Source organism: Ursus arctos, unplaced genomic scaffold (genome assembly GCF_023065955.2).
Source record: "Ursus arctos isolate Adak ecotype North America unplaced genomic scaffold, UrsArc2.0 scaffold_23, whole genome shotgun sequence".
Classification (NCBI taxonomy): Eukaryota; Metazoa; Chordata; class Mammalia; order Carnivora; family Ursidae; genus Ursus; species Ursus arctos.
This window is the reverse complement of record NW_026622908.1, coordinates 13,757,599-13,782,987: the sequence shown is the minus strand read 5'-3', so window position 1 is coordinate 13,782,987 and position 25,389 is coordinate 13,757,599. Positions and strand designations below refer to the sequence as shown.

At 37.9% G+C, this 25,389-nt stretch overlaps 1 protein-coding gene across 1 annotated transcript in view; it reads right to left on the bottom strand.

The window, feature by feature from the left end:
- Window positions 1–25,389, bottom strand: part of LUZP2 (leucine zipper protein 2) — a 459,433-nt gene that overhangs the window by 103,539 nt on the left and 330,505 nt on the right. The window contains exons 6-7 of the mRNA XM_048217639.2: window positions 25,140–25,202; window positions 18,736–18,798 (exon numbers count right to left, since the gene is read on the bottom strand). Coding sequence (XP_048073596.2) covers window positions 18,736–18,798; window positions 25,140–25,202 — 126 coding nt within the window. The remainder of the gene's footprint in view (window positions 1–18,735; window positions 18,799–25,139; window positions 25,203–25,389) is intronic.

Below are 25,389 nucleotides of genomic sequence, written 5' to 3'. Positions count from 1 at the left end.
GAGTACCCACCAAGCCTCGGCTTTGGTGTACTGCCTTCAAGGTCTAATCCACTGCCATTCTTCCATGAAATTTATCCTGACGTAGTAGTAACAGGTTTACTGATCTTTGACCATCCCCTCTTCGACCCCCTCCTCCCGGAGCAGTAAATAAAGTACTTATAAAACACCGTATTATATAAAAATTAATTGTAAACTAGCCCATCACCCTTACTAGACTGAGGGCAGGACAACCTTCATCCAACTCTGATTTCCCCATGCCTGTTACAAAACGTCAGCTGTGATGACTGGGGAAAAAAAGTGTGTGTGGGGTATTAAATAATCGATACAAATATCGTCTTTCAGAGGACTGTGTACTAAAGAAACCCTAGCAAGTTAAGTGAAAAGGCTGAAGGCTGAAGGGGAATTCTAACTACCCGATTTCAAATGCTTGTTCTTTCTACTACCACAAAGTCTACAGAATTTTAAAATTAAGAAGAAAAATGGGGGTGCCTGGCTGGCTCAGCCAGTAGAACAGGTGACTCTTGATCTTGAGGTTGTGAGTTTGAGCCCCACGCTTGGTGTTGAGATTACTTAAAAAGAAAACAAAAACAAAACAAAACAACAAACCCCTCTTTTACACCAGATTAATTAAATGCCTAGGGCCTTGTAATTTAAAGTGTGGCCCATAGATCGTCACAGTCATCAATGTCTAGGGACTTGCTTGAAATGGAGAATCTCAAACCTCATCCCAGACCTACTGAATCAGAATGTGCTTTTAAAAAGACACACAGGTGACCCCTGTGTTAAAATTTATGAAACACCAACCAGCATCCTCATTTAGTAAAGCAGGGCACTATAATAACCAGAGTTGAACAGGCAACCTATAAGACTGCTTGACTGGGACCAAACTCTTGCAGACTAACATAACATTTAAATCCAAGCAGCATGCAACTAAAAGGGCTCAAATAAATGAAAATGGAAATATGGGATCACTATTACCCACAATTTATCTAAACTAATAACAAATTTAATACATAAAGAAAGGAGGAGTGATACAATATCAAGTTAACATAGTTCCTGCTAAATTTGAGATGGACCAAAAAATCCATTTTTAATAATATTATTTTAGAAGATTTTAAAGATGTTAATGAGTAAATTATCAGTGTATCAGCATATTAAATTTGTCCAAGATAAAACCATGAATGAAACCAAATTATTATAGCAAAGGATTCTTACACATCTAAGATTAAAGACAATTTCCATGTGTCATTTTCCTGAAAACTATGCTAAAGACAGTTGGAAAAGAGAATGTAATCTTTCATATCTTACATTCCAGGCAATGGTCAAGGGCAATTATGTTAAGAAATAGCATTCAGTTCTTGGTCTCTACGTTGGTTTCTTTTCTTTAATAAAGAAACTCTTGTAAAAAAAATTATTAGGAAAATATATATTCCAACAATTTCATTCTTTTTCTTAAAGATTTTATTTATTTATTTTTTTGTCAGAGAGAGCGAGCACAAACAGGGGGAGCAGCAGGCAGAGCAGGCAGAGGGAGAAGCAGACTCCCTGCTGAGCAAAAAGCCTGATGTGGGCTGATCCCAGGACCCTGGGATCATGACCTGAGCCAAAGGCAGATGCTTAACCAACTGAACCACCCAGGCGCCCCAATGTGTTTGTGTTTCTCCTGGACCATGTAATGTGCACTAGATCCCACAGTAGGGGCTTCTTAATTGTGCTATGTGGTTTGCCCGACTTGTCACAAGCAGCAATGATTATGCAAAAAGATTTTACCCAAAATATTTCCATACGTCATTTAACATAACCCACATGGATCTTTTCAGCCTCCATTTCAAAAGTGGAGTAGCAATGATTGGGGGACAGTGTGGTAGGATATGCCAGTTGTGACTTTGACAGAAGAGATTATACAATTGAGAAAAAAACTGAGAAGTGTATATTGGTGACTGTAAATTTTGGCTTCTGTAAATTTTGGCTTCTAAGTAGCGTGGTTTCAGAGCACTGAAATGATTTTCACTGCCTACTCCAACAATACACCCCACTTACCTTCCCGGTTTATTTTACTATTAACAATACATTGAATCCTACTCTAGCCACAAATGTTCCTAGTACTGAAAAACAATTACATCATGAACTTAAATTCTCTTGAAGGAGTCTTTACAAGAGTGGGCACAGAGAATAGAAAGAGCAAATGGAGACAAAGAGTAAAGAAGGAATCAAAACAAGAAAACTGTGGAAAATATTACTTTATAGATATGAGCTTGGCATCTCTGTGGGAATCGGATAGCACATAAAAAATCAATATGTATTTCTTATTTGAGTGCAGTTAACACACAATGTCAATTTAAAAATGAAAAAAACAATAAAATGAATTCATTAAAAAAAACAAATCTCTGATCAATCTTTAAAAAAGAATCAACTATGATCAGAAGTGAGAAAGGCATTCTCCAACAGTCAGAATTTTGTAAGAAGGAAAAAAATCTGCCTTGGAATGTTGAGAATCTTAATCACCAAACATTTAGAATGAAAGTCAATGCCGTCAGGAAGATGAGCCACTTCATGCAAGGGACCGGAATGGAAGGTGTTACAGGACCCTTGTAATATGAAGGTTCTTCTGTTGGTGAAGACTTACATAGTAAGTTGATCTAACTTGTTTCTAGAATGGGGTTGTTAAGGCTAAATGACAGTGGTAGAGGCTAAGATACCTGGAATCTCTCTTTAAGCGAAATGACTTAATCAGAGAAAGACAGTTAACATATGATCTCACTCATATGAGGAATTTAAGAAACAAAACAGGATAGGGGAAGGGAGGGAAAAATAAAACAAGATAAAATCTGAGAGGGAGACAAACCATAAGAGACTCTTAATCATAGCAAATAAACTGAGGGTTGCTGGAGGGGAGGGGGGTGAGAGGATGGGGTAACTGGGTGATGGGCATTAAGGAGGGCACATGTTGCAATGAGCACTGGGTGTTATATAAGACTGATAAATCACCAAACTCTACACCTCTGAAACTAATAATACACTATATATTAATTGAATTAAAATTAAAAAATAAAAAAATCGCTTGTTACAAATATGTAAAAAAAAAAAAAATTATGAGATAGTCCAGGGCCAATCAATAAGTGGTAGCATTGTTGGAGTGAAAGACTCCCAGTGGGTACTACTTAGGCATTCTTCTCACGCCTTCAGAAGCTGTACATTCCTTGTTATAAACTATGAAATTTATGGAGAACTCTCCTTTTAAATATTCCTCTAAATTGTTTCTGTTGCAGCAGCTTCCAATGCAATTACCTTCAGAGGTAATTGGCTTCTTCTCTGTTATTATGTGCAGGTTAACAAACACCCTAGTAACTGCGTAACAGCAATGAAATGAGATAAAATAAATCAAGTCACAAATATACTTCTGAAATGTCTCCTGCCATGACAAAGGGAACATCCAAATGTGTTGCCAAAAGAAGTATTCAAAGAAGAAAAACTTGCTCTTGTTTTCTGAAATTGTATTTGGCATTGCCATTAAGATAAAGGATATGGAAACAAGGCATTTTTAAAAAATTGCATAATGACTGAAATTACTGTATGTTTTCTTCACTGTTCTTTTTAGAGATAATACTGTGATTTTTCTATGTTTTAGAGATGAAAAGCTATTTGAGGATGTTTTATGTCCCTGAGCCATACTTCTATTGGGTACTCAAATTTGACTACCAAAGGCCATAACTGCTAATCTATAAATTAGAACCTAAGGTGAGTTCTCATCAGAAACATGTATTAAATTTTCAGTGTGCTCAGAAGAAACAGAAGATGCCTCACATTGAAATATAATATAATATAATATAATATAATATAATATAATATATATTTATATTTAAACATACTGAAAATGAAACCAGTTAGGACCTAAAGAAACCAGTGCCTCAGTTGGCACATGTCCTGCTTGGGTCTGAAATGGCTGTATACTGAGCAAGTCCCAGAAGGAGAGTGATTTCCCCCAAAGGTCTCACGATGGTACCACTGCTCTACATATGCTCCAAGCAAGGAAAGTGCAGCCAGCTGAAACTAATAAAGAAGAGATTGGGGCCCCTCTCCGTGGAGAGAGGGAGGCAGCTTGTTAGGCCAAGACACACATGCAACATGATAAATACGATGAGAATGGGTAGGGAAGGTCAGCGATCTATCACCCCACCCTCTCAGAACAAGGAAGAAACGTTCGAGGGCTGATCTAAAGTTCAGTGTCTTCATTGTGATTTTCTACACAAAGATTCCCGCTTGTGCCTTGTTCTCTAACATTCCTTAGCGTAAAGACCACTTCTCTTTGAAATACATGTAACAATTATTATTTCCTGGGACAGTGAGACAATGGTGTGGAAATCTTCCAGAATAGCTCTGCTGAAACTGAAGACTGGCTACAGGCAAAATATTTAGAGCTCATTCAGGAATGGCAAATAGGTTTATCTTGAGTGCCAACTGTGACTGGCCTTTAGGATCTGCTTCACATCTTGGAAGGAGAATGATTTTGAGGCTAGATGTAAGCTCAGTGGGAAAGAGCCCCATGACACATTAGCAAGTTGTGAAGTAGGCACAGGGTATGGGGTGGGAATATACAAAGACACACACATTTTATTTTTTATTTTTTATTTATTTATTTTTTTTTTTTTAAAGATGTAGATTTTTATTCATAGACATAGAAATCTGCCCCAGATATAGTATCAGTGGTAGAAAAACAGGCCGCAAAATTTGTTTTGATTCTATCTATGTATCCATCTCATAGATAAAAAAATGATTATATATATAAAGAATATCTCTGGAAGGATATACACAAAACTATAATACTGGTTGTCTCTAGGGAGTAGAACTGAGAAACTGAGGGCAATGAGTATTTCACTGTGTACCCTTTTTGTTTTGTTTACCTGTGTGTGTATTACCTAAAAATTAAAAATAAAGAATTGCAATTGTATATACAGGGGGTCTCATGGTGACTAGTTTGAACAAAACTCATTTGGATGTATAAATTCTTGCATATTTTTTTTTTTATGTTTCTTGTTCTTCATTTTATTTTATTTTTTTTTTATTTATTTTTTTTTAAATGATTTTTTATTATATTATGTTAGTCACCATACAGTACATCCCCGGTTTCCGATGTAAGGCTCGATGATTCATTAGTTGTGTATAACACCCAGTGCACCATGCAATACGTGCCCTCCTTACTACCCATCACCGGTCTATCCCATTCCCCCACCCTCCTCCCCTCTGAAGTCCTCAGTTTGTTTCTCATAGTCCATAGTCTCTCATGTTTCATTCCCCCTTCTGATTACCCCCCCTTTCTTTATCCCTTTCTTCCCCTACCGATCATCCTAGTTCTTACGTTCCATAGATGAGAGAAATCATATGATAGTTGTCTTTCTCTGCTTGACTTATTTCACTTAGCATTATCTCCTCCAGTGCTGTCCATGTTGTAGCAAATGTTGAGAACTCGTTCTTTCTGATAGCTGAGTAATATTCCATCGTATATATGGACCACAACTTCTTAATCCAGTCATCTGTTGAACGGCATCTCGGCTCCTTCCACAATTTAGCTATTGTGGACATCGCTGCTATGAACATTGGGGTGCATATGGCCCTTCTCTTCACTACGTCTGTATCTTTGGGGTAAATACCCAGTAGTGCAATGGCTGGGTCATAGGGTAGCTCAATTTTTAACTTTTTAAGGGACCTCCACACTGTTTTCCAGAGTGGCTGTACCAACTTGCATTCCCACCAACAATGTAAGAGGGATCCCCTTTCTCCACATCCTCTCCAACAATTGTTGTTTCTTGCCTTGTCTATTTTTGCCATTCTAACTGGCGTAAGGTGGTATCTAAGTGTGGTTTTGATTTGAATTTCCTTGATGGCTAATGATTTTGAACATTTTTTCATGTGTCTGTTAGCCATTTGTATGTCTTCATTGGAAAAGTGTCTGTTCATATCTTCTGCCCATTTTTTGATTTGTTTATTTGTTTCTCGTGTATTGAGTTTGAGAAGTTCTTTGTAGATCTTGGATACCAGTCCTTTATCTGTAGTGTCATTTGCAAATATATTCTCCCATTCCGTGGGCTGCCTCTTAGTTTTTCTGACTGTTTCCTTGGATGTGCAGAAACTTTTAATCTTGATGAAGTCCCATAAGTTCATTTTATCTTTTGTTTCTCTTGCCTTTGGGGATGTGTCATGAAAAAGGTTGCTTTGGCCGATGTCATAGAGGTTGTTGCCTATGTTCTCCTCTAGAATTTTGATGGATTCCTGTCTCACATCGAGGTCTTTCATCCATTTGGAGTTTATTTTTGTGTATGGTGTGAGATAGTGGTCAAGTTTCATTCTCTTGCATGTAGCTGTCCAATTTTCCCAGCACCATTTATTGAAGAGACTGTCTTTTTCCCACCGGATGTTTTTTCCTGCTTTATCAAATATTAGTTGCCCAAAGAGCCGAGGGTCCATTTCTGGGCTCTCTATTCTGTTCCATTGGTCTATGTGTCTGTTTTTGTGCCAGTACCATGCTGTTTTTGTGATCACAGCTTTGTAGTACAGCTCGAAATCCGGCATTGTGATGCCCCCAGCTTTGTTTTTCCTTTTCAACAGTTCCTTGGAGATTCGGGGCCTTTTCTGTTTCCATACAAATTTAAGGACTGTTTGTTCCAGTTCTTTGAAAAATGTCCTTGGTATTTTGATCGGGATAGCATTGAAAGTGTAGATTGCTCTGGGTAGCATGGACATTTTAACTATGTTAATTCTTCCGATCCATGAGCATGGAATATCTTTCCATCTTTTTATGTCTTCCTCAATGTCTTTTAAGAGTGATTTATAGTTTCTAGAATATAGGTCCTTTACGTCTCTGGTTAAGTTAATTCCAAGGTAACGTATGGTTTTTGGTGCTATTGTAAATGGGATGGATTCCCTAATTTCTCTTTCTTTGGTCTCGTTATTCGTGTATAGAAATGCAACTGATTTCTGAGCATTTATTTTGTATCCTGCCACGTTACTGAATTGCTCTATAACTTCTAATAGTTTGGGAGTGGCTTCTTTTGGGTTTTCCATATAGAGTATCATGTCATCTGCAAAGAGAGACATTTTGACTTCTTCTTTGCCAATTTGAATACCTTTGATCCCTTTTTGTCGTCTGATTGCTGTTGCAAGGACTTCTAGTACTATGTTGAATAATAGTGGCGAGAGTGGGCATCCTTGTCGAGTTCCTGATCTTAAGGGAAAGGCTTCCAGCTTTTCCCCATTGAGAATAATATTTGCAGTAGGCTTTTCATAGATGGCTTTTATGAGATTGAGAAATGTACCTTCTATTCCTACACTCTGAAGGGTTTTAATCAGGAAAGGATGCTGTATTTTGTCAAATGCTTTTTCGGCATCGATTGAGAGGATCATATGGTTCCTGAGTCTTTTCTTGTTGATATGATGTATCACGCTGATTGATTTGCGAATGTTGAACCACGCTTGCATCCCAGGTATGAATCCCACTTGGTCATGATGGATAATCCTTTTAATGTACTGTTGGATTCTATTAGCAAGTATCTTGTTGAGGATTTTGGCGTCCATATTCATTAGGGAAATCGGTCTGTAATTCTCCTTTTTGAGGGGGTCTTTGCCTGGTTTGGGGATCAAGGTAATATTGGCCTCATAGAATGAGTTTGGTAGCTTTCCTTCTGTTTCTATTTTTTGAAATAGCTTTAGGAGAATAGGTATTATTTCTTCTTTGAATGTTTGGTAGAATTCCCCAGGAAAACCGTCCGGGCCTGGAGTTTTGTTATTTGGAAGGTTGTTTATCACTGATTCAATCTCTTCATAATTAATTGGCCTGTTTAAGGAATCAATTTCTTCTGGTTTCAATCTTGGTAGTTTATAGGTTTCCAGGAAGGATTCCATCTCTTCCAGATTGCTTAGTTTATTGGCATATAGCTGTTGATAAAAATTTCTAATAATCCTTCCAATTTCAATGGTGTTCGTCGTGACCTCTCCTTTTTCATTCATAATTTTAATAATCTGGGTCCTTTCTCTTTTCTTTTGGATAAGTCTTGCCAGTGGTCTGTCAATTTTATTGATTCTCTCAAAGAACCAGCTTCTAGTCCTGTTGATCTGCTCTACTGTACTTCTGGTTTCTGTTTGATTGATTTCAGCTCTAATTTTGGTCAACTGCTTCCTCGTGCGTGGATTAGGCCTGTCCCTCTGTTGCTGTTCCAGCTTCTTGAGGTGAGAATATAAAAACTGCATTTTAGATTTTTCTATTCTTTTGAGTGAGGCTTGGATGGCTATGTATTTCCCCCTTAGGACTGCCTTTGCAGTATCCCATAGGTTTTGGACTGTTGTATTTTCATTCTCATTGGTCTCCATAAATTGTTTAATTTGATTTTTGATTTCCTGGTTTATCGAGTCATTCCTGAGCAGGATGGTTCTTAGTCTCCAAGTGTTTGAGTTTCTTCCAAATTTTTCCTTGTGGTTGAGTTCCAATTTCAGAGCGTTGTGGTCTGAGAATATGCAGGGGATAATTTCAATCTTTTGGTATCGGTTGAGACCTGTTTTGTGTCCCAGAACATGGTCTATTCTTGAGAATGTTCCATGGGCATTAGAATAGAATGAGTATTCTTTGGTTCTGGGGTGTAGTGTTCTATATATATCTATGAGGTCCAACTCGTTGAGTATGGCATTCAAAGCCTTTGATTCTTTGCTTAGTTTTTGCCAGGGTGTTCTGTCTATTTCTGATAGTGGAGTGTTGAGGTCCCCTACTATTAATGTATTTTTATTTATATGTCTCTTTATTCTGGTTAAGAGTTGGCTTGTGTATCTTGCTGCTCCCATGTTGGGGGCATATATATTTATAATTGTCATATCCACTTGTTGAATACTTCCCTTAAGAATAATATAGTGCCCTTCTGCGTCTCTAACTATAGTCTGTAGTTTAAAATCCAATTTATCTGATATGAGAATTGCTACCCCAGCTTTCTTTTGAGGTCCATTTGCGTGAAAGATGGTACTCCATCCCCTTACTCTCAGTCTGAATGCATCTTTGGGTTTGAAATGAGTCTCTTGTAGACAGCAAATGGATGGGTCATTTCTTTTTATCCAATCTGCAACCCTGTGACGTTTTATGGGATGGTTCAAACCATTTACATTAAGACTGATTACTGAGAGATATGATTTTAATGTTGCCATGTTGCCAGTAAAGTCTTTGTTTGTATTGGCTGTGACTTTCTGTTCTGTATCACTCTTGGGGCCTTTTTACTTTTATAGAACCCCCCGTAATATCTCCTGTAGGGCTGGTTTTGTGGTTACAAAATTGGTTAGTGACTGGCAATTCTGAAATGTCTTTATTTCTCCATCAATTCTGAATGACAGCCTTGCTGGATAAAGGATCCTTGGCTGCATGTTTTTCTCTGAAAGAGCTTTAAATATGCTCCCCCAACCCTTTCTCTCATTCCAGGTCTGTGTAGACAGGTCTGACGTAATTCTGATGCTTTTGCCTTGGTACGTGAGAAATTTCTTTGCCCTGGCCGCTTTCAATACTGTATCCTTGCATCTAATATTTGCGAATTGCACTATGACGTGACGTGGCGTAGGTTTGTCGTGGTTGAGCTTGGGAGGGGTCCTCTCTGCCTCTTGGACACGAATGTTTGTTTCCCTTGCTAGATTAGGGAAGTTTTCAGCTACAATTTGTTCAAATATCTCTTCTAGACCTCTGTTTTTCTCCACCCCCTCGGGGATGCCGATGATTCTAACATTGGATCGTTTCATTGAGTCAGTAATCTCCCGTAACCTACATTCGTGGGCGTGGATTTTTTTAAGACCATCTTCTATTTTCATTTTTTCCTCTATTAACCCATCCTCCAATTCACTAACCCGTTCCTCTGCTTCTGCGACCCTGGCCGTCAGAGCCTCTAGTTTTGCCTGCATTTGGCTCATGGAATTTTTAATTTCTGTCAGATTCGCTCTCATTTCTGTCCTTAGGGATTCTATATTCTCAGTAACCTTTTCGTTAATAGTTTTTTCAATTCTACTCATCATTTTGACCATCGTTACTCTGAATTCCATTTCTGATAATTTGGTTACATCCATATCCATTATTTCTGTGGCAGAGGCCACAGACTCACTGTCTTTTCTTTGCTGGGGGGGGCTTCTCCTTCTTGTCATTCTGATGAGAGGTTGCGGGGTTGTCCAGAGCCCAAATTATTGACTGAGTCCCAGGCTGTGCCCCTTGTTTTATAGGGATCTTAGGGATGTGGGCTTCTTCTTTAAAGATTTTATTTATTTATTTATGTGGCAGCCAACCAGCGAGAGAGGGAACAGAAGCAGGGGAGTGGGAGAGGAAGAAGCAGGCTCCCAGCAGAGGAGCCCGATGAGGGACTCCTTTCCGGAACGCCGGGATCGCGCCCTAAGCCGGAGACAGGTGCTCAATGACTGCGCCACCCAGGCGCCTCGGGCTGCGGGCTTCTTGATTTTTCAGCCTGCCTTCTGGGGGAGGACCTGCCGCGCCGATACTCAGGCAACCCTGTTTGGGCAGAGTCTCCGCGTCCCCTGCGAGGGGGGATGGGGATGGGCACTCCTTGAGCCGGTATTTCCAGGCTTTTGTTCTCTGGTGGCTTTCCCTGGCGGTTTGCTGTGCCTCTTCTGAGAGTCAGAGCAGCAGCGGCCTAATTTCAGCCTCTGTCACAGAACAGAGGGATTGCGGCCCGTTCTCTACTAATGTTCTGGCCACTTTAACTCCGTTACTGTTGGTGCTGCTCAACCCTGCGGCGTCCCGGGATGTGCGCCCCACACCCGGCGTCCCAGCCCTCACTTCCAGGGCCGGCGCATCTCTGTCCTTTGTGTTTCTAATGCCGCCAGCCGCCAGCCGCCCCGCGCCCGCTCCCGGATCTCCCGGTCTCAGTCTGGATCCAGTGAGCGCACCGGGACTCCGGTGTTCCGCGAGATGCCTGGTGGCGCGCGCACCCGGCTCACGGTCTCAGTCTGCTGTTTTGCGGGTGCCGTCCGCGAGCCCCGCCCGCTCTCCCGTGCAAGTGGCTACCGCTTCCCGGCGCCCGAACGCGGCGGCTCCCTCCCCCTTCCGTTTATCTTCCGATATCTGTGCACAGTTTCATGGCTCCCCGCTTCGTACCTCAATACTCAGCGCTGGAGATGTTCATTTGTAGAGATCCAGATGCGTCTTCCTGCGTCTCAGGCTGGTTCCGTGGTTGTTTAGGCTGGTCTGGTTCCTATCCAGCTCGACTCGGAGGACCGGCTGAAAGCGGTGTCTCCTACTCCTCCGCCATCTTAACTCCGACACACACATTTTAAAATGTATTCACAAGTGCACTTAAAATATTTCAAGTAATAATATTGTTAATATTTTAAAATATTTTATTTCATTTTTATTTCATTTTCCTATGTGATAGGGTGTAACATTTTTTTTTTCAATTCCTGAGCTAATGGCAAAATTTGGTTAAAATGGTAAAATTTAAAAACATTATTTAAAATTATAAACCCTTTCTAAAAATCGTTTCTAACATAACCATCAGCCTGGCAGAGATCACATCTCAGTTTTCAAATAAGTGAACAGATTAAGAGAGAGAAAAGAAACTTGGAACAAACACGATTTATGCTCAGTAACAGCTTAGAATGGTAGAAGGTAAGAGCCAATATGTAAAGCAATGGTTCCGAAACTATTAAACTTTGGATATTTGTAGAACATTTGATAATCTGATAATTTATACAAACTTCATTCTAAGAGTAATGCTTATGAAAACTCATGAAAATTCTGAGCAAATTCTGAGGAGTCAATACCTTCCTGAAATGCATTCATTGACTTCAAATCCCTCACTGAAGCATGATGGCATCTTATTCAAATGGAAAGAACTTTGCTCAGTGCCTGACAGATAACACATGCTCAATCAATACTTTTGAACAAATGAGTGAACATGAAGTCACCAAACTCAGACGGAAGTTGTGTCATCATAGCTATATCACTTTAAAACTCTGAGCTTCTTTTCTTAAAAAGTCCTGCGCTTTTTGGTGATTTTCACCAAAACTGGATTTTGGAGAATCCCAATGTTTTTGGAGAAAATTTAATGTTTACTAAATTTCAATTCGTTACAACTTCTGATAAGACACATCTGTGTCCTTTTTATAACCTGCATGTCTACTCCATTATCAGATACATAATGAAAACAATAAATGAGTTTAGGCTTGTTGGCTTTTGTGTGTTAAGCATGAATCCAACAAGGCTGAAAAGTTGTTTTGATTGGGAGAAGGCCAGTTAATTTTCTCTTGTGTCCTACCCATAGAACATACTCTATTCTGTAGTTTTAAAAACATGTAGGGTGGATCACAAGAATATAGAGAATCAGAAAAGAAACCTCTGTCCCAAGCAATTGCCAATTCTAAACTGAAAGCGGCATATTTTTGCGCTGAAAAATGCTTATGTTTTTAAGGAAATGCATTGAGTTTTAGTTGCCAACAGATGTTATGGGATTTTTTGTCATTAAGTTATATTTCTAGCTATACATGTTTGCCTTTTAGATCTCTGAGTGCATTAGAAAATATTTCCTGAAAGTATAATCTATAAATAACCCTAGGAAACAAAATAGAATATAACTGGGAAAAATGTAATATAGTGGAGTCAAAGACCGAGATTAGAATAAAAACTCTGCCACTTACTAGTTTTGTGATTTCAGACAAGTCTTTTAACATCTCTAGACTTTGTTTTTCTGATGCATGACAAGGTGACATTATTACCTGCCCCGACTGACCCGCAGAATTATTTTGAGTCACAAATGAATGTGTTTTGAAAACCTTAAAGTTTGTCAAATCAAGTAAGAAAGTAAAATCAGCAACCCTTCTCACCTTTTCTCCAAGGTGAAACCTTTCTCCACCTTTTCTGCCTACATTTTAGGGCCAAAGCTCATTTCACTGGAGATAATTTGACATTTGTAACAAATGATTGGCACCAAAAATGCTTTGCTCATTAAAAAGTGGTTTAACACATAAATGAGATAAATGTAAGATAATGAGAGGCAGATGCATAAAAATTACCTTAAATTACACAGGGGTTTAAAAATTACGGGGCAACTGCTTATAGAAGACTCAAATCATCAAGAAATGATACGACATTTGTTGGTATTCATACAAGGAAATTCATGTGGCAATGTTCCTGCTTTTAGGAGCGAACACAAGTGGGGATATCAAGTTGGGCACATCTGGTTTCTAGAGAAAAGACGAAAGAGAACACATGCCATGTTGATGTCTGAGTTTCAGAGGGAATGGGTACATCTGGCCTGTCACCAAATATGCTGGAATAAATATCAGAATGTCGATACAATGATATAAATATATACTGTGAAATAGTTATCAAAGTAATAACTATAAATCTCAGTCAAATATACTTGACATGATACCAACAAGTCAGCTCAATTTTAAATGAATGAATGAATGAGTGAATCTACTATGATAGTTTCAATTTATTAACAAATTGGTTTTTTTAAATAAATATTTTGGTGGACTTCATTGTCAAACTTCTGAAGGCCTCAACTCCTTCATTGTTAGATGGATTCCCATAACTTCTCTTCTCTGTCTTATAGGGGTTGTGATGAGGATGTAATAATGTTCATAACAGCACTGGGTACAGCATAAAATGTTAAGTATATAGAAGGCATAGTGATTCTTATCCTGTTTCCTATTTTTTGTGAAGTGAAATGAAAAGGCCATCTTGTCTCTTTCCATGGTGAAAAATCATAAAGTGAACTTAAGTTTGTAAACCTAAGTGAACAGCTAAAAGCTTAGCAACTTTTATTAGCCAACACTTGCGATCTTTAAAAGTTACAATGGCCAAGATATGGAAGTAACCACACACACACACACACACACACACACACACACACACACACACATACACACAGAGGCAATGGAATATCACACAGCCATAAAAAAGATGAGATCAGCAAGATTGGGGGCCAGGAGGTCCCCCACTTGTCTCTCCCACAAAAACAATAAATAAACAACTACAGACAGATGAAAATAGCTCAGGGAAAGCTTTGAACTACAAAAAAGCAGCCAAAACACTGTGGAACTCAAAAACTGAGCATGGCCGCATAGAAAACCATAGGAAGCATGTTATCTATGTCACCCCATCCCCCGGTCCAGGGCAACCCAGTGCCAGGAGAAATCCCCACAGAGAAATTTCACCCCACAGGAAAAGGGAGAACAAGAGAAGCCCAGCATATGGGCCTGCTATGAAGTTTGCAGCCTTTGCTACCAACGATTCACACAGTCTTCTCCAATGCTGATCCCAGCTGATGGGGCCCTTCCAGAGTCCCTGCTGCTGCAAGTCCTCCCCTGGGCTGGAGCTATTGCTGCAGTGAGACGTGTCCCTAGAGTCCCCAAACCCTACTTTCTGGGGTTGGGATGCCTCAGTGCTTTGCCAAAAATGTGACCAAAGCTGCCACTGCTTTGAACCCTGCCCTCCAAGTTCCCAGGTCCTGGCTCTGACCTGTCATTGCTGAGGACCACTGGGCTGATGCTCCGAGCCCTGCCCCTGGGTCCCAGGTCATGGTTCTAGCCTGTCGGTGCCAGGACTGTGCTGCTGCTGGTCTGAACACCACTTTAAATATATATGATTGCATTCCTCAATTATTCTCCCATAAAGTAAAAAAAAAATCTAAACTCAAAAAACGTAGTAGGTATCAGTAACATTACAATTTTTCAATAATTTTAATGAATTATTTTCTAGTTATATGTATGTTCAATAAAAATTATATCTCAAGTTGGAAATAACACATTTTTCATCACAGTGTAAGTTAAAATCACAACACACACATATACAAATAGACAGCTGCACATATATTTGTAAGGTTAAAGTTGAGACACTTCGGCATACACATATGAAAAATTATTCATTTATATTTTTACAAAGAAATCACTAAAGGATGCTTTATGTTTTAAAATTATGTGAAAAAGCAAAATATATAATCTATATTAACATATATATTAATCAAAAGGCAGATTATGCCTAGCACAAAAGGAACTAAACAGAAATATAAATTATATCAAAATATTGTGTGTTTTGAGTGATGGGATTTTAAGTGGATTGTTTAGTTTTAGTTTTTTTTTTTTTAAATATTTTATTTATTTATTTGAGAGAGAGAGAAAGAGTGACCGGGGGTGGGAGGGTGAGGAGCAGAGGGAGAGGGACAAGCAGACTCTGCACTCAGCATGTAGCCCAATGCAGGGCTCAATTCCATGACCTGGGCCCAAATCAAGAGTCGGACACTTAACCAACTGAGAGCCACCCAGGAACCCTGGATTTTTTTTTTTTTTTTTTAGCTTTTAAAAATATTTTTCTACAATGAGAAAATAATACTTTGAAATTAAACAAGTGCATATAAAAAAGCAAAATAGAGAAGCAAACTAGAGAATAGATATTCCAAAGCATATCATCTCCAAGTGGAATCAAGGAGGATAAAAAGTAACACACGTCTTGGGTAACTCACAGCAGGGCCTCACTTCTTTCCTGAGTAGAGAATGTTTACTATTGCTGGCAGCCTTCCCAATCAAAAGCCAGCTCTCAAACTTTAATAAGGATACTGAATTTATCAACATGTCTGGCAATTGTCAGCACATACCATTATTTTTAAAATATAATTGAAGTGCTTCAGGAGCACACATTCCTCCTTCAAAGTCTATCTTTATTACCAACTATCAAATCTTTTCAAAATTGAGCAGATTTTCAGGGAAACTACTTGAAATAGAATTCTCTCCTACTCATCTCAGAGTTCAGCAAAGTATTACCAAAGATATCCTGTGGATTCATTTTCAAAAGTGCCTGGGTGAATTTCCAAGTTCCCAGGTCCTGGCTCTGACCTGTCATTGCTGAGGACCACCGGGCTGATGCTCCGAGCCCTGCCCCTGGGTCCCAGGTCATGGTTCTAGCCTGTCGGTGCCAGGACTGTGCTGCTGCTGGTCTGAACACCACTTTAAATGGTGTTTAAACCCCTTGGGGGCTATGGACGTGAGTTTCTACCCCTTGGGGGCTATGGACGTGAGTTTCTACCACATACTGCCATGACACATCTATTTACGCATGCACATATGCATATGCATGTACCCGTGTATATATACTCATTTATTCACTCGACATATGTTTTCATAAGATAGAAAATGTACACTGTTGATGTAGTAGTAGGCAAATTGTATGAGTGAATACCACCAAGATGAATGAATGAAGACATCACAGCAGAAACCGTTTTCACAAGGGAACCTGAAAATACTAAGGCCTCAGGTCTTTTGCACGGATATATGACCAAGTTTGGGGAAACATCTTAAAAAACTCTCCTCCTTTACAAAAATTAGGACACTGAAGGACAAGTGCCCCTTCCTTTTCTTCTCTGACTTTATCTAAAGTTGGACAAAGACAGCCTATAAAGCTTTAACCACGATCAAAACTTAGTAGGTTGAGGATCATGATAAGCAAAGGTAGGAAAACCAAAAAACTTGGTCCTGTTGACACTGTTTAGCTACTGAGTAAGTTAAAAAACTGTCATGTTTATAGACCTCTTTTTATGTTATTTAATACAAATCTTGCTGTTAAACAGCTTTTTGGGCATTGTATATGCTGAACGCATCCTAATTTATGTACCTTCATGGTCTATTCATACACGACTCACCTGATTTCATATATAAGTGCTCCTTTCAAAGTGACATGAAATAACAAGGCTTACAAATAACGTCTCATTTTCAAGTCATAAAGAGTTTCAACAAATCCTGATTTGGGTAATTTCTGAAAGTTGATAAATTACTAATGTATATTCAACAACTGGCATATTACGAAGAAGCAAATCACTGAAAATTATTGGATCTCCTCATTCTCTTCTCCCAAATTTTCTTTCGCTAACTCTTCAATTTGGGAAATGAAATTCAAAAGATTTAAAAAGCCTCATATGATCTATCTTCACGTAAATTTCTCAGCCTACCACCTAAAACTTATCAGCTCTAGGGAGCTCGGATTTGTTTTATTACACTCCTGATATTATTAAGTTAAACTAATTCACAGAGAACTAGAAATTTCTCTACAAATGAAAATACACACACACAGACAGACATGCATGCCCTTTCTTTTCCAATTTCAGTGATTTACTGTTGATGACTGCAAAGAGCTAAGGCCAACCTGAATATAAAAGTTAAGATACCCTGAGCTCGAGTCTCAAGATGAAAGATTAAAGGTAGAAAGAGAAATGCCTTGGGTTTTAAACTTTTATTTACTTATCACATACAATGAACAGAGTGTTGAGAGGCAGGGGTCTGTAAGCATTAATGAGAATTAATTCACAGTTTTCTTGGTGTGCTGGGGAATATCTTGTTGTAAATGAGGTCAAAGAAATGGCAAGAAGCATATTTATGTAAGAGTAAATGGGAAGATAATGTCCAGATTCATGCGTCATATGGAATGAGAATTTAATAAATATTGGTTGACATAATAGGAACACCTTCCTCTGACTCTGAGCCAAAAGTAATGGGGCTGAAGAAGAGAAATGTGTCATTTCTTATTGTTTTCTTTGGAAAAATTGCAGGATTTTTCCAACCATTAAATACAATGAGGAATTATCCTTCTTTAATTTAGACCTTGCACTTGTAGATTGAGCTGATCATTGTAATGAAAATATTAAAAAAAATATTACACACAATATAATTCATATTTATTGTTTATTAAACAAATCATTACTCCTACTTCTAAGAGCCTAATATTCCATCACTTTATTGCATTTGCAAATGCACATGGACCATAAGCACAACAATTAAAGGCACCCACTTCTTATATCCCCCTGCGCAAGGGAGATAAAAGAAAGGATCTAAGTTTCACGTTGCTGTTATAACGAACTACCATGAACTAAGTGGCTAAAGACAAAACAAAACAAAACAAAAAAACTACTTCTATTCTCTTACAGTTCTGGAAGTCTGAAGTAAATTTTATAGGACTAAGATCAAGGGGTTGGTAGGCTGGTTCTTTCTGGAGGTGATAGGAAGGAAATCCTTCACATTGTCTTTCCTCCTCCAGCTTCTGTGATCACGTAATCTTCTTATTTAGGCCTTTTTGTCTCACTCTTGTATATTACATTTAGTTTTCACCTGGATATTTTGGAATACCCTTCCTCTCTGAAGATCCCTAACTTAATCCCATCTGCAGTCTCCTTTGTCATAAGATTCACAGGTATGAGGAATTAGCAAGTGGATATCTTTGGGAGGTCATTATTCCAGTTTGTGGCAGATATCTCCCTATACATAGACCTTGACTTGATAGTCTTGTAAAGAAAAGTATCAATTACTAAAATCAATCAACAATGATTAAATATAAGGACTCTTAATAATGAAGAGATTTATGCAGGATCTCTGGAGGTCAAGAATGTAGATCACCTGGATCTCGCCTCTGGAAATTCACTCCATCTATGCTGTCCTTAATGTAAATATTCTGAAAGACCACATTCCTCAATATTGAATTAAAGTAATTGAAGGTTACAAAGGGACTTTAAACACTTTGGAATGATGCCTGCCTTTGATTAAGAATGTACCCAGGAAACCATATCTGCATTTGTCTCCATTAATTAAGAAGGCAAGAAAATGAAAGCATCTTCAATGCAGTCAAATACAGCTGTAATTCTTACAAAAATCCAGAAATTAAATTTAAGCTAAATGATATTATAGTTTATGTACTAAGAGGGTAGTGGGGGAAGGGAGAAAGATGCTCACCTTAAATAATAAATCCTTCTTCCCATAACGAAGCTCCTTCAGCTGGGCTTGGATTTTTTTTGACTGCAAGAACAGAAACATAGGTTAGTGCCTTAATTTCATTTATATTTTCAAACCTGAAGATTAAAAGTATTTTAAACTGTACCAGAATTAATTTTACAGTCAAGCAAAAGCTTAATCTCTGCTTTAGAAGCTGGCCATCCAGCTAGTCTAGGCAGGAGGACAAAACCAAAGCCTGTGCAACAGAACCATATTGCTTTTTTCTTTGTAGAAATTTTACTTTTTAACCTTTAATTTTTTAATTTGAGTATAGTTGACACATGATAGAAGCCATTCTGTTTAAAAGGCAATATTTAAAGAAAGTAGTTTATTGTTTCTCTCCCCAGCATCCGCTCCCAAAAAATACACACAGAGAGAATTTTAGTCACCAGAGCATGTCCAACAATTCAATTTTAGATGCTAAGTATACCTATGTATATGTATGCCTCAGTTTCACTGCTTACTTTCAACTACTTCTTCTTTAAGATTAAGTATGTGTAAATTAAAGTTGACAAACAAGTTTGAATTTGACATACGTCTAAAGGGAAGGCAGCAGGCAAACGTGACAGGAAGTCAAGAAAGCAACTAGAATGCTAAGATGCTGAGGGGAAGGGTGTTTCTCTGTAGAAGAATGCACTTTTTAAGACAACTATGCCAAATACAACAGGCTTTAAACCAAGGAAATTTCTCTCAGCAGGACATGTTTGCTAATGGAAATATACCTGGTGAGCCACAGATGATAATCCCATCTTCCCATTTCTCCAGAGCAGACCCAATATCAAACATTCTAACATAACGACCCCAGTTATTTGTCCTTCTATATCTAAAATTACGGGTTCTGACTCCTCAGTAGAACAAAAACACAAATAGATTTAACATAGTCACATAAAAAATGATAATTGAAAAAAATAGTATAATAGGTGAATAGGAATGTAAAATGGTATAATCACTTTGGGCAACAGTTTGGTGGTTTCTTATAAAGTTAAACTTACACAAACTGTATTATACAGCAATTCTTTCTAGATTATTTGTCCAAGAGAAATGATAATATATACATAAATGTTTATAGTATCTTTATTCATAAAAGAGTCAAAAGCTGGAAACAATGTTCATGTCCATTAACTGGCGAATAGCAAACATTTTATGGTACCTTCATGAAATACTACAATACTGTTAAGCAATTTAAAAAAGTGAGTTAAGTACTGAAGCATGTAACAGTGTGGATGGATTTCAAAAGCATTATACTATGTGAAATAACCCAGTCACTAGAAGCTATCTTTTGTATAATGCCATTTATATGATATTCTGAAAAAGACAAAGGATAGGGAAAGAAATCAGGCTAGTAGTTGACACTGGGTGGGGATTTGTGGCAGAGATTATAAAACAGCAAGAGGAAATTTGGGGGATGATGAAAATGTTTCATGTCTTTAATATACACATTGATCAAACCCATCCAATGGTATACTTAAAGAGGGTGAATTGTATGTAAATTATATCTTAATAAAATTCAATTTTAAAAGTAGCTGTTCATAGTACATACACAAAATCCTCACGGGACTATTACATCCCATTAAACTGTGTTGTTATGAAGGTCCTCTCAACAAATAAAGCCCACTCCTATTTTTGAAATACTATAATTTTCCTAGCTTACATCGAATGTATAGGAGTCTTTCACTGAATCAACTGCAGCTATACTATAGTTCAGTTTCTTATTATATTCAGAACATGTCTAATGATGCAAGATAGGAGAGTCTGCCAAGTGGGAGACTGTTACGATGGTGTTATAATTCCTAAATTCTTGTCTAATGCTGGAAGCACCATCAATTAAAAGTGTTGTCTGTGATATAGCACCACAAGCTCTAATATTAGAAACTGTTTTTATAGACACTCCTATCATGAACCACCTGCATTCTGTGCTCTATTGAATCAGGAAATTGATAAGAAAGAACAAAAAGAAAATAAAATGAAAAGAAAGAAAGGAAAGGAAGACGAGACAAGGAAAGAGGGAGAGAGGAAAAGTGAAGGGGGGAGAGTGGTGATTTGAGAGAGAGAGAGGAAGGGGGGGAGAGTGGGAAGCAGGGAGGAAAAGTCTGACATATTAACAATTCGGAACTGTGCAATTAAACTCTATACCCAGAAGAAGCAAGGATTCGTGTTTTTTTACAAACTAGCTACTATTTTTTTCATTTCCATAAAAAGTCATCCTCTTTCCCTTGATATGTTTACTGAAAGTGAAATGCATGATATAATGCATAAGAAGACAAAGAGTCATCGTTGTATGTGCACAGTTAATCCTGGCTCTTGAGAATAAAAACTCTCACTTGAAACCCCCAGCCTCCTGAATTTATACGTCTACCTCAGGATTCTACATTTATTACAACCCTGTTCTCCTGGCACAAAATTCCCCAAGTAACCCCGAATAATGATATTTCAGACATAGCATCTCTCTCTGGTTACATTAATTTCATCTCCAAGACATTTGCTGGTTTTCATGGCCATCCTTAATTTTGTGCTACTGATTTCAGGAAAGAATCATTTCTGTTATCTTCTCCAACTTCAAATGCACAGTTGATTGGCATTGTTCCCCTGCTGCTTCAATCTGTTAGCCAGGGCTCATTTATAGCCAGGACAGTCCCTCAGGTAAAAAGACTTTATTTTTCCATACGAATGTTGGCCAATATCAATGGGGAATGAAAGATCACCACTACATCTGGTGTGCACGATTTGTCCAAGTTCACATCTACTTTTTCAAATAATTAACGCTCTCCTTTTTTAAGTGTCAGAAAGGACTAATTTTAACCATTTGGGGTGTTCATTTTAATGCATATTTATGCTGAATGCACAGAATATAATTAAACCTTTTATTCATAACTTGAATTAATTATTAAAACATCAGTTTTGTGTTATGCAATGATTCATTCAGGAACTATAATAAAAGGCTACATATCTTTGTTCTGCATTAAATGAGCAAGAACAGTTAGATTTCCTGAGCTTAGTTAAGGTTATATAGAAATACATTTTTTAGAAATTTTCGTCACACTCATCACTTCTCCGCATTGTATATTCCAGCCATCTTCTAATGTTCAGTGAGTTAAAAAGCAAAATCCTATCTAAAGATCTGATGAGGGCATGCAAAGTAAGAATAAATGCATTTTGCGTTGAGTACATTTTGTAATGCACATTGACCTAAAACCCCACTGACATTTCGTTTTCTTTTAGCTTCTTAGGGCGTCATTTTGAAAAGTTAAGATTATCAGAAGGGTAATCTTCAGACCATTGAGCTATTACTATATCGGGGATTTTTGTAATTTTTTTTTTTTTTTTTTTTTTGGGTAGCAAAGCAAGGTTTATTGAGAGATAGCAAAGTGATAGTACAAAACTCCCAAGGAGGGAGGGGACCCAAGAGGTTTGCCCGATTTTAGTAATTTTTAAAACTAACGTAAATGTCATTTTACATGTTGATGTATGTGAATCACAAAGTTTTCACAAGTGTATAGTAAAATTAAGTTTGTGATAATGATTATGATGATTGTAAGTATAATAAAAAGAGAAGATGAAGACAAAGAAGGTGGTCATGACAGAATATTTTATTTTTCCATTTAATTTTATTTTTTTAAGATTTTATTTATTTATTTATTTGACAGAGAGAGAGAGAGCGAGTACAAGCAGGGGGGAGTGGCAGGAAGAGGGAGAGGGAGAAGGAGACTCCCCACTGATCAGGGAGCCCCATGCGGGGCTCGATCCCAGGCCCCTGGGATCATGACCTGAGCTGAAGGCAGATACTTAACCAACTGAGCCACCCAGGCACCCATGAAAGAACATTTTAGCTAGTCTCTGAGGTTTTTCTTTTCTACAATTCATGTCCAAATAGCATTTCCTTCATGAAATAATAGTGAAGATGATCGTAGTGGTATTTGCTGCAGACGCTACTGTTTTCAATATTCTGCCCTGGCAATTTAAAACAGTGGTAATCCATTAGCTGTCAATGGGATCTGGATATTTATTTATCTATGAATAGTTTAGGGTCAGTGATTTAGAAGACAGCTCCTTTTTGGCTCCTAAACTGATAGAGGACATTACTATTTTGTTTTGGTGGTAGTGGTGGTGTTAAAACAAATAATTACTTTTATTATATTCTTGGGAAGTGTTTTTGTGACAGGAAAAAAAATATATATATATATATATAATATATATTTATATCTCCATTATTGCCCAGAATGTTAAACTCTAAATTTTTTTCCATAAATAAATAAAGAGATAGGGCAAATGAATAAACTGATTTCAACATTATGCAGTATAACTATATGGAGCATCTAGGAATTCATAAATTAAAATGTAGATATAATATATCCTCTAAGGAATTGAGATGAATTTAAAAAAAATGAATCATTTATGAACTAAGGGGCTAAAAAATACAGGTCGACCCAGTTGTTGTTGTTGTTGCTTATTTATTCATTTGTTTGTTTGTTTCTAAACACGACAGGCAACTTTGCCTAGGGGCCATCTCACTCCCATGAGTGTTGAGGGGACTCTGGGAACATGGCAACCATCTCAGAATATAGCTCCAATCCACATAGTACGTATTCAAAAATTGGTTCCACTTGTTTACCCTCTTGTAAGTAATATACAGAAACTGCACAATACATGTGTAATATTTCTAGAAACCTAGCAAATTAAACAACATAAGCATCTATGTCTATTCAGACAGAAAAGTATAATGGGGGCGCCTGGGTGGCACAGCGGTTAAGCGTCTGCCTTCGGCTCAGGGCGTGGTCCCGGCGTTATGGGATCGAGCCCCACATCAGGCTCCTCTGCTATGAGCCTGCTTCTTCCTCTCCCACTCCCCCTGCTTGTGTTCCCTCTCTCGCTGGCTGTCTCTATCTCTGTCGAACAAATAAATAAAATCTTAAAAAAAAAAAAAAAAAGAAAAGTATAATGAAAGAAACACTACACTGGCTCATATCCACGAGCTATTCAGTTCAATTACTCATTTATGGAGCATCAACCTTTAGTTTCCATGTATTGAAAATCTCTACTCATTTCATGCACAACGTTATTATGAAGGCATTATAAACAGGTTATTATATTTCATGTTAGACTCTAACTTCACTGTTGAATGGCAAGTACTTTTACATGTCCATCAGGGAGTATTCTCAGCTTGTTTACTAAAAAAAAAATCCCAAGATCTGGATAGGCACATGACCACCAACCTGATGACATTTTGCAGACTCCATTCAGCTTGGCTAGGCATGTAACCTACGTCTGGCAAAGAGGATGCAATGAGACATGTGTCACTACTTCTTAGCGGACTTCTAAAAAGCAATGCTTGTGAGTCACCCGGTAATCTTCCCTGTCCCTTCTGCTAGAAGTGATAATAACAGGGAAAGGTCATTGGGACAAAAGGTGGCTCCACAATTAGGAGATGATAGTGGTATTTCACCAGCTCTGTGCCTTACTTCTAACTACTATGGGAAAGGGGTTAAACTTTTAACTTGTGTAAGCCACTGTTCTTGTTCTATCTATACCATTTGCCTTCCCCCTTCCTTCACAGATATCAGATCTACTTTGTGGTATGAGGACTCTCATGCCTGCTCTTCATCATTCACAGGTTTTTGCACTAACAAATTCCTCGCACAACGGGCCTCATCTTTTTGTGCTTGTTGGAGGATCCAGCTAACACAGTGACTGTGGTCTCCTCTCCTCCAGGAATAAAGAACCACTTACTATGACACTCTATCACATTACTGTCACTAAGAATTCCATGAGCCACATGTCTATAGCATTAAATAGGGGATCATAAAGCACAGATGGATTTGGGAGATCAGAAGTATAGGAAATTGACTTTAGTTAAATCTGGATTAACCAGAATGACTCCCCCATCCTCCACCAAGAAATGCATGAAATAATTTCCCTGCCTAGCAAGTAGAACCAATAATTGTATTTGTTTCTTAAAGTATATGGTCAACCCCAGAATCCTCATTCTGACATTTCATTGTCATTGCAAAACTCTGTAGACATCACACAGATGGTTCAAAAAATGAAAATTGCATGGACCTCCAGGTATTTGCTATTAAGAAAATCCTGATAATCCAGTTAAGGAAGGAATCCATAAAAATCACTTTAGGGAAGCAACGCTTAACTGGCTTAATTTCTTTCTTTTTTTTTTTTTTTTTTTTTTTGGTTATGCAATTTTAAAACACCTCAAAATACCTAAAAGTTTAAAATCTGTTTTCATTTTCCTATTACAGTGTTTTCATTTATGTTAGTGACAGAAGAAATCTCCAGGTTTCTGGGTTAAGAAAGAACAAATCTGGCACTAATATTTTGGCACTCTTTACTCCGTTGAAGCTAGAAAATGTACTCACCTCTTCTGCATGGATGCCACACAGCTTGCTTCCTGACAAGAGTTTGTTCTTCAAGCTTTTATTCTGATGAAAGAAACATAGTTTATTGCTAAGAAATTATAAAGCATTAACAAGTCCTTAAATACGTCAGGCGCATTTTCTGTTTTGTTCATGGATAAGTCCTTCAGGATAGGACATGTAACGGATTTGTATAAACTGAATAGAATCTGTTATGTAAGAGAATGTTTCTTTCATTCAATTAACATTTTGA